Source organism: Erythrolamprus reginae, chromosome 4, assembly GCF_031021105.1.
Source record: "Erythrolamprus reginae isolate rEryReg1 chromosome 4, rEryReg1.hap1, whole genome shotgun sequence".
Lineage (NCBI taxonomy): Eukaryota > Metazoa > Chordata > Lepidosauria > Squamata > Dipsadidae > Erythrolamprus > Erythrolamprus reginae.
In genome coordinates, this window is record NC_091953.1 from 46,250,751 (window position 1) to 46,267,889 (window position 17,139).

At 37.6% G+C, this 17,139-nt stretch overlaps 1 protein-coding gene across 2 annotated transcripts in view; it reads left to right on the forward strand.

The window, feature by feature from the left end:
• IGSF3 (immunoglobulin superfamily member 3) overlaps positions 1 to 17,139 on the forward strand; it is a 118,503-nt gene that overhangs the window by 54,449 nt on the left and 46,915 nt on the right. For both annotated transcript variants that reach the window (XM_070750212.1, XM_070750213.1), the window contains exons 4-5: positions 9,230 to 9,640; positions 14,189 to 14,578. In XM_070750212.1, coding sequence (XP_070606313.1) covers positions 9,230 to 9,640; positions 14,189 to 14,578 — 801 coding nt within the window. The remainder of the gene's footprint in view (positions 1 to 9,229; positions 9,641 to 14,188; positions 14,579 to 17,139) is intronic.

The following is a 17,139-nucleotide window of genomic DNA, read 5'->3' on the forward strand; positions in this document are numbered from 1 at the left end:
GTGGTAGTAAAATTTTTGGTAACATTTCACTGCACATAGCTATATCAGGACCTGCATGAATACGTGCGCTGGTCAGCTGATTTCCAGGCTTGCTGGGCCCACTGGGAGATGGGAAACAGGCTTTTGTACCTTGGGGACCACTGGTCTGACAGACCTCCCAATTAAGAGATTAGTACAATTGGATGGAAAACCAGACCCTCCCCACCAAAGCTGGCATCTCCTGTAGCCACATTTGTTTCATTGCATCTTCCCCTGAATGATTTATTCCCTATGTGCCCTGACTTAATCCTTTCATCTCTTTTTGATTGAAACAAACATTACGCTGATCTACATTTTTCATAATATAAAGATTTGCTTATTGTAGTTCCCTCTGTTCTACTGCCTTACTCTATTTATATTTTGATTGTATGTTTGGAGTAAATAATGATGTAATAATACTGTTCTATATTTCCTCAATGATGAGGAAGATGATCTAATCAGTACTCAAAGACAAGGTTTTGGTGAGCTTCTTAAATTAGCAGTTGGCGTGAAGATCTTTGATTGTTTGTGTCTCGCTGTAATTATTTTTACAAGTAACTGAAGGCAGTGAACATATCCAGCACATTTTCCGCCTGTTTTCTCCACAACAACAACCCTGTGAGGAGAGTTGGGCTAAGAGACTCTGACCGGCCCAAAGTCCCTCTGATGGTTTTCATGGATGGATGGGACTAAAACTGCAATTGAGAATGCATTTGTTTCAATAAAATAGTCAAAGTTTAAAGAAAAATTTTCATCATGCTTCAGGGACACAGATGTCCATTTTGCAATTATGCAAGTTAGTTTGTTCTTACAAATATTCCTCAACTTATGAGGAATTGAGCCCAAAATTTATGTTGCTAAGTGAGAAATGTGTTAAGTGAGTTTTTGCAAAAATGGGACTTGGGGACAGCAAAAATGGCTGTGTTTATTTTATAAGACACACTGACATTTCCACTCTCTTTTACTCTTATACTCTGAAAAATATGCTATATTGATTAGAGAAAATTATTTAGCAATAATCATTATGTAAGAAAATATTTCAATTATTTGGATATTATGCATAAAATTCATAACAGGTATCTTGAGAATAATTGTTTTTAGAAATAATTATTTTGCTTTTTGTAAATATTGTGATCTGTTCATAATAATCATGGTTCAGCCTTTATCTGCTAGTATGATGATGATAGTCTGATCCTTTTTTAGATTTCTGAGGGCTGCTCTACGGTGAGTTGATTTTGTTCTTGTCTTCTTCTGGCCTGTGAAATGATGATTTGTTTGATGTTTTCTTAGTCCTTTATGGGAAGTCTAGTAGTTTTAAATGCATCTTCTAAGGCTGCAAAGAATTCTGGATGATTGGCATCATGGCCGTTATAGTTGAAGCCTTTCTGAAATGAATGGTTATAAGTGGAGGACACCTGTATTTCTATCCTTGTACTCCAACAGAACAATTAATAACTATTTTTATTTGAACTAGTTTCCAAAAAGTATATTTGCTTTTTGAATTGGGCTGTGTTATTAGCCAGTCTTGCAGCAGATCCTGATTAATGGTGGTGTTCCTTGTCTTTCTGTATTATCTGAGTGTTTCAGATAGTCATTGTATGTTTCCTCCTCTTTGTGTGTGTGTGTGTGTGTGTGTGTGTGTGCGTGCGTGCTTGTCTATATGTATGTGTTTAGATCAGAATCTTGTTCATTCTTGTGAACAATATGCTGTATAGTTAATTCTTAAGTGAGTTTGTGGATCATGGCAATTGCCTCGTACTATCATGTGAGGGGGATTTATGGCCTTGAGTCAGAAAACTGACCTAGTTTCCTATCTTGAAAATAAATGTTCAGTACATGCCACCAGCCCCTTTTCCTCAGTTGCTTGACCATATCCAATTACTTTGACAGATGTACTTCTTTCATCCTAATCATTTGACACAATTAGTAAACACAAACTAGGGTACTGTTATAACCAGAGGATAGATCTGTGATATTATTCTGCAGCAGCCAACAAAACTCTATTTTATCTTCAGTGAAAATCTAACAAATGAGTGTTCCAGTATCATTTACAAAAACCCTAGCAATAATTGAGAATTACAACTCATTTCATAAAGATAAAAGATAAAGAGTTCCTCTTCCCATAACAATAGCTGTGAAATTCATCCTACGCTTGTTATACTTTGCATAATATTTCCTATAAATCTTATTTTTCATCATTGGCAAAATTAACTGATTTTTGGCTAAAAAGCACCAATTTTTATCACAAATTATTTAAACAGTTTAACTTTTTAAATAATCGATAGCCATCATTAAAGAAAGAAAAATCCCAACTCATTTTCACATAGTACTCAAGTTTCTTCTTTCTTATATTTTAATATTTCTTTAATATTCTCTGTTTTTATATTTCAGTAATATTTCCAGGAATTTAGGAAGCCAGGTTTTTTTCAGTTTCCATTTACATTCAGAATTTAATGCATTATAAACATTCCTGGAAACAAACAGATGGTGGTGTATTAGATTAGATGAAATCAATTTGTTTAAATTTAGGTCTGCTGTATCAGTGGCTAACACAAAATCATTTGTGCATTTCATTTCATTTAATTCTATAGAGGAAAGTCTAAGGAAGCAGGAATCCTCATCCTCAGTTAATTATCTAAGGAAGGGTTGTACAACTTCCATTTGGTGGAGAGTTTGAGTGGTCTTTCCCTTACATATCTAGAATCGACAACATAGACCCTCAACCAGCCACAAAACCACCCAGCCCCAGCAATGCACTTCCCAGTGACACTGACCTGATGTAATCTTTTAATCACAAAACCCATTACAAGTCTCATTGAGGACTTGCAGCTGACCCGTCACAAGACCTGCCACAAGATCCTCACTTGACAAACCCATACCTGAAACCCTTATAAACAAAATATTATAAACAGAACACTGACATCCCCTAAACCCGTGATGGCAAACCTATGGCACATGGTGGCATGCAGAGCCCTCTCTGCGGGCATGCCAGCCATCACCGCGGTCAGCTGCACTGCACATCCGTGCATGCCTTCCGCCAGCCAGCTGATTTTCAGGTACACACTACCAATGCACAGACGGCGTGGTGTATTTGAGAAGTGTGTGTGTACATTTCCGGGGGCGGGTTGTGCATGCATGCATGGGGGTGCAGTGAGCAGTGGCCCATTTTTGGGTCCAGGAGGCTGCAGGGAGGCCTGCTAAGCTCAAAACGGGATGGGGTTCACATGTGCATGTGCTGGGAACATGTGGGGCACGCGAGTACAGGTAGAGCATACACATACACAGGGGAGCGTGGCGTATGGAGTGGTGTCGCATACATTGCTTTATGGGTGCCAGTACATTTTTGCCACACAATGAGAAAAAGGTTAGCCATCACTTCCCTAAACTCTGTTGAAGATGTTACCTAGGCTGGTAATGAAATGATCAGAAACCAACCCACAAGCTTGGAGAATGAACCATCACCCTCATCCACCGGATCTACAGATATTTGCCACTATTGCAAATATCTAGAATAACCCACCCAAAATGAGTGAGGCCATAGGTATAATGAGAGATAGCCAAATGATTGAAGGCTTAAAAGTTCTCCTTTTGTTTTTTTTAAATCCACCCCTTCACCTTATTTGTTTGGGGTTTTTTGTTTGTGTTTTGAAAGGGATTCCCGGAGCCATAACAGGAAATGAACACTGGTTATGATCTATAACAGTGAAGGCTAACCTTTTCCTTGTTGCGTGACAAAAGCGTAAACACGCACAATAGCGTGTGTGCATGCCAACACCCATAATGCATTGCATGTGTGACCTCCCCCATTCCCACGCATGTGTGAAATCCCTGCACTTCTCCTGCATATGTGGGTGCAACCTTCCTGTGCTCCACCTATGCATGTGTGTGCGACCCCCATGCTCGCCTTGCACATGCACGCACATCTCCCGCAAGCACCCCGCCCTCTGAGCATGCACAGCAGATACCTGAAAATCAGCTGCCTGGTGAGAGGCGCGTGCATGCGTGCGTGGTGTAGCTGAGCCAGGCAGAAAAGTTCTGCGTGCCACTTGTGACACATGTGCCATCGGTTTGCCATCATGTATCTATAACTACCATAAGCTTGTAGTTCCCAATCCTTCCAGGTTTGTAGTTCCCAAAATTTGTTAAAATTGCTAGGACAATGAATATGCTTTAACATAGGAGAACTTGTAGTCAGAAAGTACCTGTCAACAAGGTATTTTGTACGTATATAACAATTTAGTAGACATTTAAAAAGCATGAATCAGGAATTGAATATCTACCTAAAGCAATTGTTCCTGCTCTTGAAACATTTACGATTAGCTAATTATGTACTGAAATAATTCAACAATTTTTTTATTGAAACTAACATGCAAAATGAATGATCTTCCATTTTATTCATAATTTACTACAATGCCAAGTAAGAAATTAATGAGAAAAATTGTTAATTAGCTTTAACAAATTGTTAATCTTCAAGAGATTCTTTTAAATAGAGATACAGTGGTACCTCATCATACGAACTTAATTGGTTCCAGGAGGAGGTTCGTAAGGTGAAAAGTTCGTAAGATGAAACAATGTTTCCCATAGGAATCAATGTAAAAGCAAATAATGCATGCAAATCCTTCAGGAAAATCCCAAACTTTAGAAGGGAGGTGAATAGAGGGCAGGGAGGAGCAGCTAAAGGGGGCGGGTGGAAGAAGCAAGGCTAGGCTAAAGGGTGAGTGGGAAGGAAGAAAGGCAAGGGGGCGCCCCTCCCTTTTCTTTCTTCAAAAGACACCCTTTCAGTTCCTTTGCAAGCACGTTGTTCTCTGCAAAATGTTTCCTACTCCAAGCAGCCCCTTCCTTTCTTCAAAAAAGGGGAAAAAGAGAAACCCCTTCATCCCATCAGCAGCTGCTTGGGTTCGTAAGGTGAAAATAGTTCGGAAGAAGAGGCAAAAAAATCTTAAACACCGGGTTCGTATCTTGAAAAGTTTGTTAGAAGAGGCGTTCGTAAGATGAGGTACCACTGTACCTTGTTTCAGCGACCTGCTTATATGCATATTTAAAGTTGCACATACTGTACATAGTTAAAGAAACATGCAAGACTGTATTTTCATTATCTGTTTTGTTAAAGTTCAATGTAAATAGTGATGGTTGGGTTTTTGTAGTTCTGTACATCATTTTCACAGGGCCTTTGGGCTTGTGTGCCTCTGTGCTCTATGTTGACCTGTGGAGGTTTTTTTATTTTGGTTTTTTTGTGACACAGGATTGTAGAGAGGGAACAGTAATGTCATCCTCCTTCCATGGTAGAATTAATTCTGATTTCAGCATTGGTTTTCCTGACAATTTCGCTGAAAATCACATTATAGCATACTGATAGAAGTGCAATTTGTATTCATGCGATATTTGTTTGTTTGTATCCCGCCTTTATTATTTTACAATAACTCATACCCAACACACCATCTCCCTATTTTCCTCACAACAAATACCCTGGGAATTGGATTGTGCTGAGAGAAAATGAAAGCCCAAGGTCACCCACCTGGGTTTCATGGCTAAGGTGCAATTAGGCCTAAAGGTCTTGCATTTTCTAGCTTTATGCCTTTACTACTACCAGGGGTGTCAAACTGGTGGGACAGATGCGCCATGCACAGGCCACGCCCACCCCAGTTCTGTGAATGGGGAAAACATTACAAAACATCATGTGATGGCAACATGATGTGGCAAGTGTGACAACCGTGCACTAGACCAAGCTCTCTTTATGATAAATCCTCGGACTCTACAAATTGAAGAAAACATAAGCAGATTTTTAGATTGGTTTTGCGAGAAAACAATCAAGTTCAAAGACCATCAAAGAGCCTGCAAATTCAAAATCATAATTTGCTCATCATTATCCCAAATCCCATCCATTTAGATATATCATTTGGTTAATTTTAGTTTAATTTGAATACAATAAATTAATAAGTGCTTTAAAGTCATTGCATATAAAACAGCATTTGGAAAAGTATTTACATATTGTGTCTAAGCCTAATTAAGCCTTTAAATTGGAAGACAATGCATTTTTTTTTATCCTCATAAGAAAAAGACTGCCTCTGAGTTCTATATATTAATTTTATTTACACATACTGTTAATTTATAAAAGAAGAGAACAGTAAATAAAATGATAATGTGTTTTGGGACAAAGATTACTGATAGTGTACTGCCATATGTGTGGGGTTTTTTTTTTACAAAAAAACACACATATGCACATCACAAATAATTCCTTAGGAAAGTCTGAGCAGTTAGTACCAATACTAAAATTTATCAGATGGTTAGATAACATAAAATAAATATCTAAGAGTATGTATATTTTAAATTGCATTTGAAAAATAAAAAAAATCAAAACATAGCTGAAGTGGGAGAAAAGAATGGATGAAGTAGAAATGATATACAGTGATCCCTCAATTATCGCGAGGGTTCCGTTCCAAGACCCCTCGCGATAATCGATTTTTCGCGATGTAGGGTTGCGGAAGTAAAAACACCATCTGCGCATGCGCGCCCTTTTTTCATGGCCGCGCATGCACAGATGGTGGAGTTTGCGTGGGCGGCGGGGAAGACCCAGGGAAGGTTCCTTCGGCCGCCCAGCAGCTGATCTTCTCGGCAGCGCAGCGAGGAGCCGAATCGGGGTTTCCCCTTTGCGTGGGCGGCGGGGAAACCCCGATCTTCGTCTGCTCGCTGCTGCTGCGGCCGCCTAGCAGCTGATCTGCTCGGCAGTGCAGCAGCAACGAGCAGACGAAGATCGGGGTTTCCCCGCCGCCCACGCAAAGGGGAAACCCCGATTCGGCTCCTCGCTGCGCTGCCGAGCAGATCAGCTGCTGGGCGGCCGAAGGAACCTTCCCTGGGTCTTCCTCGCTGATGCCCCTGCTCGCCTGCCCGCCACCCGCCACCCGCCCGCCAGCAAGAGGGGGAGAGATAGAGAAAGAGAGAGAAGGAAAGAAAGAGATGAGAGAGGGAGGAAGAGAGTGTGAGAGAGGAAGAAGCAAGATAGAGAAAGAGAGAGAGAAAGAAAGATGAGAAAGGAAGGAAGAGAGTGACGTCATCGGGTGGGAAAAATCACAATATAGCGTTTCGCGAAGAACGAGATCGCGAAAATCGAGGGATCACTGTAGTCTAATCTGGATCGTCTTTTGCCTCATGTAACCCAGCGGCCGGTTAGGTCCTAGAGAGTCAGCCTTGTCCAAGTCCCTTCAGCCAGACAATGTCGGCTGACGGGGCCTAGGGAAAGAGCCTTCTCTGTGATGGCCCAGGTCCTCTGGAATGAACTCCCTCTGGAGATATGTATCGGTCCCTCCCTCCTGATGTTTCGTAAAACTCTTAATATCTACCTCTGCCAGCAGGCATGGGGGTCGTGAGTGATGAGATTTTCTCCGGCCAATATTATGTATGATTGAATTGGATGAATGTGTATGACTGTATGGGGTTTTTAAATACTTTTTAATAATTTGTATATTATTATTATTATTATTATTGTTATTATTATTATTACTATTATTATTATTATTATTATTATTATTATTATTATTATTATTAATTAGATTTGTATGCCGCCCCTCTCCGGAGACTCAGAGCAGCTCACAACAACAAAACAGTACAAATCCAATAGTTAAAACAATTTAAAACCCTTAATATAAAAAACAATCATACATCTCATACAAACCATATGTAAAGCGGAGGTTTTTTTACATATTGTTGCATTTATAAAGTTGTACACCACCCCGAGTCTCCTCGAGAAGGGCGGCATAGAAATCTAATAAACAAATAAATAAACAAATAAACAAATAAATAAATTAAATAACTAGGTAAAGGTATCAATTAGAGGAATTCTTCTGAAAAATTAAGTGATATTGTAGTAAGAAGCTGTCACATGCTAAACCAAACTGTAGCAATCTCTCTAAATACAGTTCTTTTAGTTTTGATCTTCAGAATTTTAGTGAAAGTATTTCCTATTCCTATGATAGATTTCTGTATGTTTGGTAATGAAATAGGGATCTCAGTCATGCACAGCCAAGGACCACCTGCAGCCCCTAAATAGCTTGCACACAAAATTGTAGTTTTTAATGTGATAGCTTATTAATTACCTTCTGAGTAACTACATTATTATTATTATTATTATTATTATCATCATCATCATCATCATCATCATCATTATTACTTATTAGATTTGTATGCCGCCCCTCTCCGTAGACTCGGGGCAGCTCACAACAGCAATAAAACAATTCATGACAAATCTAATAATTTAAAAACATTTTAAAAACCCCGTTATTAAGGAGACATACACACAGACATACCATACATAAATTGTATAGGCCCGGGGGAGATATCTCAATTCCCCCATGCCTGGCACCAAAGGTGGGTTTTAAGGAGTTTACAAAAGGCAAGGAGGGTGGAGGCAGTTCTAATCTCTGGGGGGAGCTGGTTCCAGAGAGTCGGAGCCGCCACAGAGAAGGTTCTTCCCCTGGGACCCGCCAAACAACATTGTTTAGTCGACGGGACCCGGAGAAGCCCAACTCTGTGGGACCTAATCGGTCGCTGGGATTTGTGCGGCAGAAGGCGGTCCCGGAGATATTCTATTACTATGTTTATTTGTTAATTGTTTTTAAATATAAATGAAATTAGAAGGGACTTTTTTTTTTCTCACTCATGCCTATTTTTTCCTCTTGGCCACAGTATTTTTGCCCTCCGTTAAGCTGCCTAAAGTCACCTCATAGCGAGATGGCCGGTATATAAATATAATAAAAAAAATTAACATAAATTAATGCATAAATGAAATTAACCAAGAAAGTCCAAATGTAGGCTTTGAATCAGAAAAAAATGTATTCTCCATAGTGGATGGCGCTAACCTCCAAGAATGGGAGGCCACCGTCCCTTCAGCCAATGAGGACTGAGTCTGTCAAATTGTGTTTCTTCATCCTCCCCACTGGCTTTGCTTTCTATGCTGTAAAAAGTAGCAATACTATTTCTTATTTCTGTTTAATTTATTCTGCAATATTGGTAGGAACTATGAATATAACTATAACACACAACTATGAATATCTTCTTCATTGCCTTTATCCTTCTAGTGTTTTCCTGCAGGATCAACTAATGAAAAGTTGATCTGCTTTTCAGATCAGCTAATGATGCTCTGCATGATCAAACACAGCAAATACTCACTCTCTCTGTATATTTATTTATATTCCTTTCTTTCATTTTTTCCCTGCAGTTATTCCTGATTCCCTACGAGTAACTTCGGAAACCCAGACTCTAAAGAAAGTACAACATGATTCTCTGGAGCTAAAGTGTGAGATTACCAAGAATACTGAACAGCACAGCCACATTTCCATTGCCTGGTATCGTCAGAAAGCAGATGAGCCTCTTGTAGAAGTTATTTCCCTCAGCAAAGATTTTGTACTGCTTGCAGGGAGTGAATACACCCAACGCCATGCAAGTGGAGATGTCCGTCTTGATAAAGTGGGTGAGACCCAATCTAAGCTTACTATCTACAATCTTCAGTCCTCTGATGAAGGCGAGTTTTATTGTGAAGCAGCTGAATGGATTCAGGACCCGGATGGCACGTGGTACGCTATGACACGGAAGCAGTCGGAGAGCACTATGGTCTATGTGGAAGGAACTGGTTAGTGCGCCAATTTTTTTTTACCTCTCTCGCAGTCTTGCATGTATTCTCATGATTTCAGTTTTGGGATCAGGAGATTCAAGATAGACAAAATAATTTTATTAGTAGAAGCTTCAGAGATTTTGCATTATTATTATTATTATTATTATTATTATTATTATTATTATTTATTAGATTTGTATGCCGCCCCTCTCCATAGACTCGGGGCGGCTCACAACACAATAAAACAGTTCATGACAAATCTAATAATTTACAATTTAAAATATTTTAAAAAACCCATTATTAAGCAGACATACATACAAACATACCATACATAAATTGTATAGGCCTGGGGGAGATATCTCAGTTCCCCCATGCCTGACGACAAAGGTGGCATCCTTCCCTTATCGCTACCAAAAGCTTCATAAAGCAGTGGTTGGAAACATAAAACCTATACTATATGGTACTATGATGGATATGCCTCAGAAGAAAGAAGAATTCAAAATTAAAAAATATGTTTTAAAATTTTAAATGAATCTCATAAGATTAAAAAGTCTCATAAATTTTGATTCCCCCCTCCCCAAATTCTCACAAGAATATTAGTGACAATGCCTAAATCTAATGAGAGTTAATAATCTCTCAAAATGTTGATAATGTATGTAGATTTATATGATTGTATATACATATGTGTATATATAGCAGCTGCAGTGCTTTTAACATTTGGACTAAAATCATAATTTGCTCATCGTTATCCCAAATCCCATCCATTTAGATATATCATTCGGTTAATTTTAGTTTAATTTGAATACAATAAATTAATAAGTGCTTTAAAGTCATTGCATATCAAACAGCATTTGGAAAAGTATTTACATATTGTGTCTAAGCCTAATTAAACCTTGAAATTGGAAGACAATGCAGTTCTATATATTAATTTTATTTACACATACTTTTTAAATACATCATTGATTGACTGATTGATAAATCATTTAGTTAGCAGATGTAGATGAAAACATGAAACAAAATCCATATAAGACATTCTTATACTGGTGTAGAATGATTTATCTTAATTGTTAGAGCATCAAATAATCTGTTCTTTCATTGCTCCATTATTTACAGATTTGCTGATTTAGTTTATCTGGGTGTTTAAAGAGTCTTTATATTCATATGAGTGAACGTAAAAAACAGTAGAATAACCCTTCTACTGTTCTTCTCTCCATAATTGCCAATATAGAATTGAATGCTTGCTACAGCATCAACCTGTTAATTTAGTTTAACTTCTTAGTGTTGTATGTATATCAAGGTGGCTAAAATATTTTCCATTTTATAAGCCATAAACCAAAGTTTAGTTATAGTACTCCTAGTCTCCTCAATACCGTTTCTATAGTACTCTTTTATTCTCTTTCCCTTTTATTTTTTTCTTCTCCTGACTTTTGTTTTGTTCTCTTTGTAACTGGTATTTCACATCTTCCTCTTTCACATGAACTAACTACTCTTAGGTACTAATTAGAAAATGAATTCATGCAACCTTCTATTTCTACAATATTCAAGAAGCCCCTTAGAAATATTTGTGAGCGTTACTGTTGGGAATGAAGTTTATTTTTAGATTTTTGAAGTCCAAAAAATACTCTGCAGCTGAAGGTGTCCTAGCACTAAAATGATTAGCAAGAATGCTATAAGAAATTTTGTTTGGCTAAAAAGAAAGTGTAGTTCGTTAGAGAAAGATTTATAGAAAATGATTTGGCAGTGCAAGTACAGTGGTACCTCATCTTACGAACGCCTCTTCTAACAAACTTTTCAAGATACGAACCCGGTGTTTAAGATTTTTTTGCCTCTTCTTCTGAACTATTTTCACCTTACAAACCCAAGCCGCTGCTGCTGGGATGAAGGGGTTTCTTTTTTTCCCCCTTTTTTGAAGAAAGAAAAGGGAGGGGCAGCTTGGAGGGGGAAAGACTGCATTAACAAAAGTAGGAGAACAGCGTGCTTGCAGAGGCACCGAAAGGGTGTCTTTTGAAGAAAGAAAAGGGAGGGGCACCCCCCTTGCCTTTCTTCCTTCCCACTCACCCTTTAGCCTAGCCTTGCTTCTTCCACCCGTCCCCTTTAGCTACTCCTCCCTGCCCTCTGTTCACCTCCCTTCTAAAGTTTGGGATTTTCCTGAAGGATTTGCACGCATTATTTGCTTTTACATTGATTCCTATGGGAAACATTGTTTCGTCTTACGAACTTTTCACCTTACGAACCTCCTCCTGGAACCAATTAAGTTCATATCATGAGGTACCACTGTATATATAAACCCGACTAGTGTGAATATTCTATATCAAGCATAGAATCATTTTTTGTTTATACTAAAATTGGAATACAACTTGATTCTTCAAATGTTTTGGATAATAACAATTTCTTGATAACAATAATTGATTGGGCGATGACGCAGCCCAATACTGGGTTCATTTTACCCAATACAATTTGAGCCAGTTATCATTCTAAGGGGGAAAAAATTGGGGTTCAACACTATTTTCTATTAGAAATAGAAACTACATCTGTGCAATAATAATGCTTGGAATGCAAGTCCAAATCAAGCATGTCTGCTGATATTTAACAAGCTGTTTTATACTATTAAACCATATACTCTATACACATTATAATTTCCTGATAGTTCATCATTTGTTCTTGGATTTATGGAAGACTTGAACAATTTGACTAACAAACCCTATAAGCAGGAGTGGAACTTACTCCCTAGTTTTTGTATGTTTTTTAACACCTGAATAATGAACTTTTTACATCTGCATCTTCACCTGGGCATTCCTGACCAGAGCTTAAGCTAAATGCCACTTTACCTTTTCTTGTTCCACTAATCAGCTCACTTGCAAAAATTTTCAGTACTGTAGTTACAAAACCACAGTGGTCAGCTACACTAACACTTCCTTTAACATTTGATCAGCCTCTTTAGCTTCTTCTGTTATGTGTCAAAGTAGGTGTTAGCTAACTGCTAATTTGATATAACAGTGGCTATATCAAGTAAAAGCATAGAGAGAATGTTTAAGATAAACTGAGTGTTTAAGATGAACTAGTTTTGGTCGATGCTAATTCATGATGCTTGCAAAAGCCCATTAATATTTTGCTAGCAGGTTTATAGAGTAAGACCTCAGGAGCTAATTGCTATTGGAATCCAAAACATATGATAAGTCTCAGGTTGCCTGATCTTCTTACAAAATATACAGTGATATCTCATCTTACAAACGCCTCGTCATACAAACTTTTCAAGATACAAACCCGGGATTTAAGATTTTTTTTGCCTCTTCTTACAAACTATTTTCACCTTACAAACCCACCACCACCACTGGGATGCCCTGCCTCCGGACTTCCGTTGCCAGCGAAGCACCCGTTTTTGCACTGCTGGGATTCCACTGAGGCTCCCCTCCATGGGAAACACCACCTCCGGACTTCCATGTTTTTGTGATGCTGCAGGGGAATCCCAGCAGGGGAATCCCAGAATCGCAAAAATGAGCACTTTGCTGGCAACAGAAGTCTGGAGGTGGGGTTTCCCATGGAGGGGAGCCTCATGAGAATCCCAGCAGCGCAAAAACGGGTGCTTCGGCTGCCAAAAGGGGTGGATTTTGGGCTTGCACGCATTAATCGCTTTTCCATTGATTCCTATGGGAAACATTGTTTCGTCTTACAAACTTTTCACCTTAAGAACCTCGTCTTGGAACCAATTAAGTTTGTAAGACAAGGTATCACTGTACTGCCTTGCTTTAGAGTATTTAAACTTATGTTAATTGTTTATGAAAAGGGGAATATTATTTACTGTACATTGGACATACACATTTTTTTCTTTACAGTTAATCTCAGTTTCTATGTATTAAAGGTTTCATAGACTTTTTTTGATAGTTTTTTCTTATAAATGAAAATACTTTAATATTCATATAAAATGTTAATTACTCTTTTCAGTTCTTTTACTAAGCTATGTTTTACCCTGTGTTGCTGTTGTCCTATGTTGTGGTCCTTTTTGAATGGTGATGTCCTCTTTTTGGTCCATCAGTCAGTAGTTTTGGTAGGAATTGTTTATTTAGAATAAATGAATAAATAAATCACAGCTGTTCTAGTCTTTTGATATTTTCAGTACATAAATTCATACAGTTTATTTATGTAACAAGCCAAATTTTTGAAGTAGAGAACATTTCTTATAAAAACTCTTTTAAGATAATATACAATTCAATTATTGAATTGATATAATCTAAGTTGATATAGTTCTTCAATCCGTTAGTATTAAAGTAGCTAGCAAATTATTATTTTGCAGAAAATTAGTATCTAATTTCACCATGTATATAATTTTTGCGCTTTCTATGCATAAGAAAGATGAAAGAGAAAACAAAAACATAGCATTTGGAGATGAAGTTAAAATACAGGAAGAGACAGTTAATACACATAGTATGTTTAAAACAATTCTCAAATAATAATTTCTTAACAATAATGTAAGCTTGTTAGCTCTTTCAAGTTTGTACAGGGCTGTGACATAGTTTCATTGGTTTGTATGTGTGTATGTGTATGTATTGTTTGTTCTGTTTCTTTTAGATATGGATATCAACGTTCGACTAGAAACAGAGAAGCGGACATACATTGTGGGTGAACCTGTGGAGTTTAGATGCATTTTGGAAGTACAAAATGTTGCAAAGAGGTACTTCTCCATCTCTTGGGCCTTCAATAGTTCTCTCATTGCTACTTTTGGTGCTAATGCTGTGCCAGTTCTTAACAATGAGTTTGCCCAGAGAGAAGCCTTGGGACAACTGAAAGTGGCCAAAGAGAGTGACAGCATCTATATTTTAAAAATCTACCGACTCCGATTGGAAGACAGCGGCAAATATAACTGTCGAGTGACAGAGCGATTGAAGACGACAACTGGTGAATTTATTGATGGAGAAAGCAAACGGCCAAAGAACACACCTATTACAGTGCTGCCCCTTAGTAAGCATAAATCTTCTTTGCTCTTATTGATTGTGTGGGTTTCTGGGACCTGGGCATATTTATGGTGATTATGACACAAGCAGCTAATGAGCTGCTTTCTTGGTTTCTGTTGAGAACAGTCTGTAGGGGATCTTAGGTTCATTTCACTGAAAAAAATGTATATGCCACTTTGTCCACAAACCTCCAAGCATTTTATAGTAAATGAATTCATAAATCAGGTAGACATCACTTAGCAACCATGCATTCAGTAACCATTCAAAGTTGCCCATCGCTGTGAATGAGAAGACTTATGGCTAATCTTTAAGGTTGTAGCTATCGCGGTATCCGTACAGTCATGTAATCACAATTTAGATACTCGGCACCTGGTGTGTAATTATAACAGTCACAGCATCCTGCAGTTACAAGATTGCCATTTCTGACTTTCACTACCAGCTTCCCACAAGCAAAGTTAATGGGGAAAGAATCGGAAAGAATTAGCATAATGACATAACATTTAATGTCCATGCATGAGTAACATAATAGCAGAGTTGAAAGGGACCTGAAAGGTCATCTAGTCCAATTCCCCATTCAAGCATTAAAGCCTATAACATTTCAGACAAATGTTTGTCCAAATTTTTCTTAAAAATCTCTAGTGTTGGAGCACCCACAACTTCTGGAGGCAAGTTGTTCTACTGATTATAATCATTCTAAATGTCAGAATTTTTTTCTTCAGTTCTATGTTGGTTCTCTCCTTGATTAATCTCCATCTAATGCTTCTTGTCCTGCCTTCAGTAGCTTTGGAGAATAAGTTGACTCACCCCTTCCTCTTCTTTTTGGCAGCCCCTTAAAATAGTGGAATACTTCTATCATGTCACCCCTACTCCTTTTCAACCCTATGTCCTTTAAACTAGGCATACCCAATTCCTGCAACCATTCTTCATATATTTTAGCCTCCAGTCCCTAATCATCTTTGTTGCTCTTCTTTGCATTCTTTCTAGAGTCTCAACATCTTTTTTATATTGTGGCAACCAAAACTGGATGCAATATTCCAAGTGTGTTCTTCCCAAGGCATTATAAAGTACTAACACTAAACATGATCTTGATCCCATCCTTCTATTAATGCAGCCCAGAACTGTGTTGGCTTTTTGGGCAGTTGCAGCACACTGCCGGCTCAAATTTAAGTAAATGGTCACTAGGATTCCAAGATCCATCTACAGGGATCCCTTAACAACCACAACTAGAATTGCCAAACTTCTGTCCTAGGTCAGTGCAGCCACACAATTGCTTAGCAATGGCGTTGCTGATTCTAATAATGGTTATTAACTGAGGACTACTTGTGTAATACTGCTTTGTACCATCAAATTACATATTTATTTGCAGAGTAATCCATGCTTCAGAAAAATATTTCAGATTGTAGCATATATATTTAGTATATACAAAAAGTATTTTTGTGCCTATGTGCTACATTGTTTTTAAAGAACTGAAGACTTAAATTGCTCTCCCAAGCAAACTTTGGAAGCAAATCAGAATTATCTCAGACTTGTGTAATAATGAAAAAGAGTCATCTGAACTTATGTAAGTTCCTGAATGCATATTGTGATCCCTGTCTTAGGATCTGTTGGCCTTGATGACCTATTGGTCTGGTGCTTAATCTTAAAGTCTTTAGGTTGTGGCTGATTATTGAACTCTGATCTTCCATTCCTTTCACATTTCTCCTGAACTTAATTTTTGAAATATGTATAAAAGAAAGATTTTCATTGACACTTTGACTTAGAATTTGATCTTAAGTCACAAGCATTATATTTTTGTTTGGATCCAAGCCAAACTCTTCCTCTTGTTCCTTTTCTGATGCTTTGGCTTCTTTCTCTGATTATAACAAGGACATTAGTAAATAAAACTAAGTTTGATCTTTTTAGAATTTCAGAGAATTTTAAGGCACAATATGTACTTTCCTGAAAACCTTATTTTCCAAGAAACTAGTTTCAAATAATTGTTGTGTTCTTCGTATTTCAAGTTGACTTGGACTGTCTTATACTTCCAAAGTGCTTTAAAGATGATATGCATTTTATGTTTCTCCTTTCTCATAGCTGATGAAATATTCATAGCAGTAATATAGGATTTCCTTAGTTAACAATGGTATTTGTAAGTTGGTCTCACATAAACATAATTTTAGAAAATAGTTTGGTTTTTGATTGAAAAATGCCACAGATTTTGATTGAAAAATACCACAGATATCAAATCCTATCTGATTTTTCTTCTTAAAAATAATAAATTTATACAGCAGTGAAAAACAATAAACAGCTTTTATTATTTTGTTTTATTACATATCCTTCCCTAAAAGAGTTGATAAAATTGTTTCTTGTTTGTAAACAGAACTGAATACATCCCTTAGCTTCATTCATTTTTCACTTACTCCCCTTTAGTTCACTTTTCAGGTCAATGTTTGCAGTGGAAAAAATAAGATTCTTGCAAAAAAAAAATCTTGAGTTTGAAAAGAGAAGAAATATCTTTTTTATTGTAACTTGAACATTTTAAAACCCAGTGAACTGTGGAAAAGCAGGAGTTGTGCTGATTCTTAACAC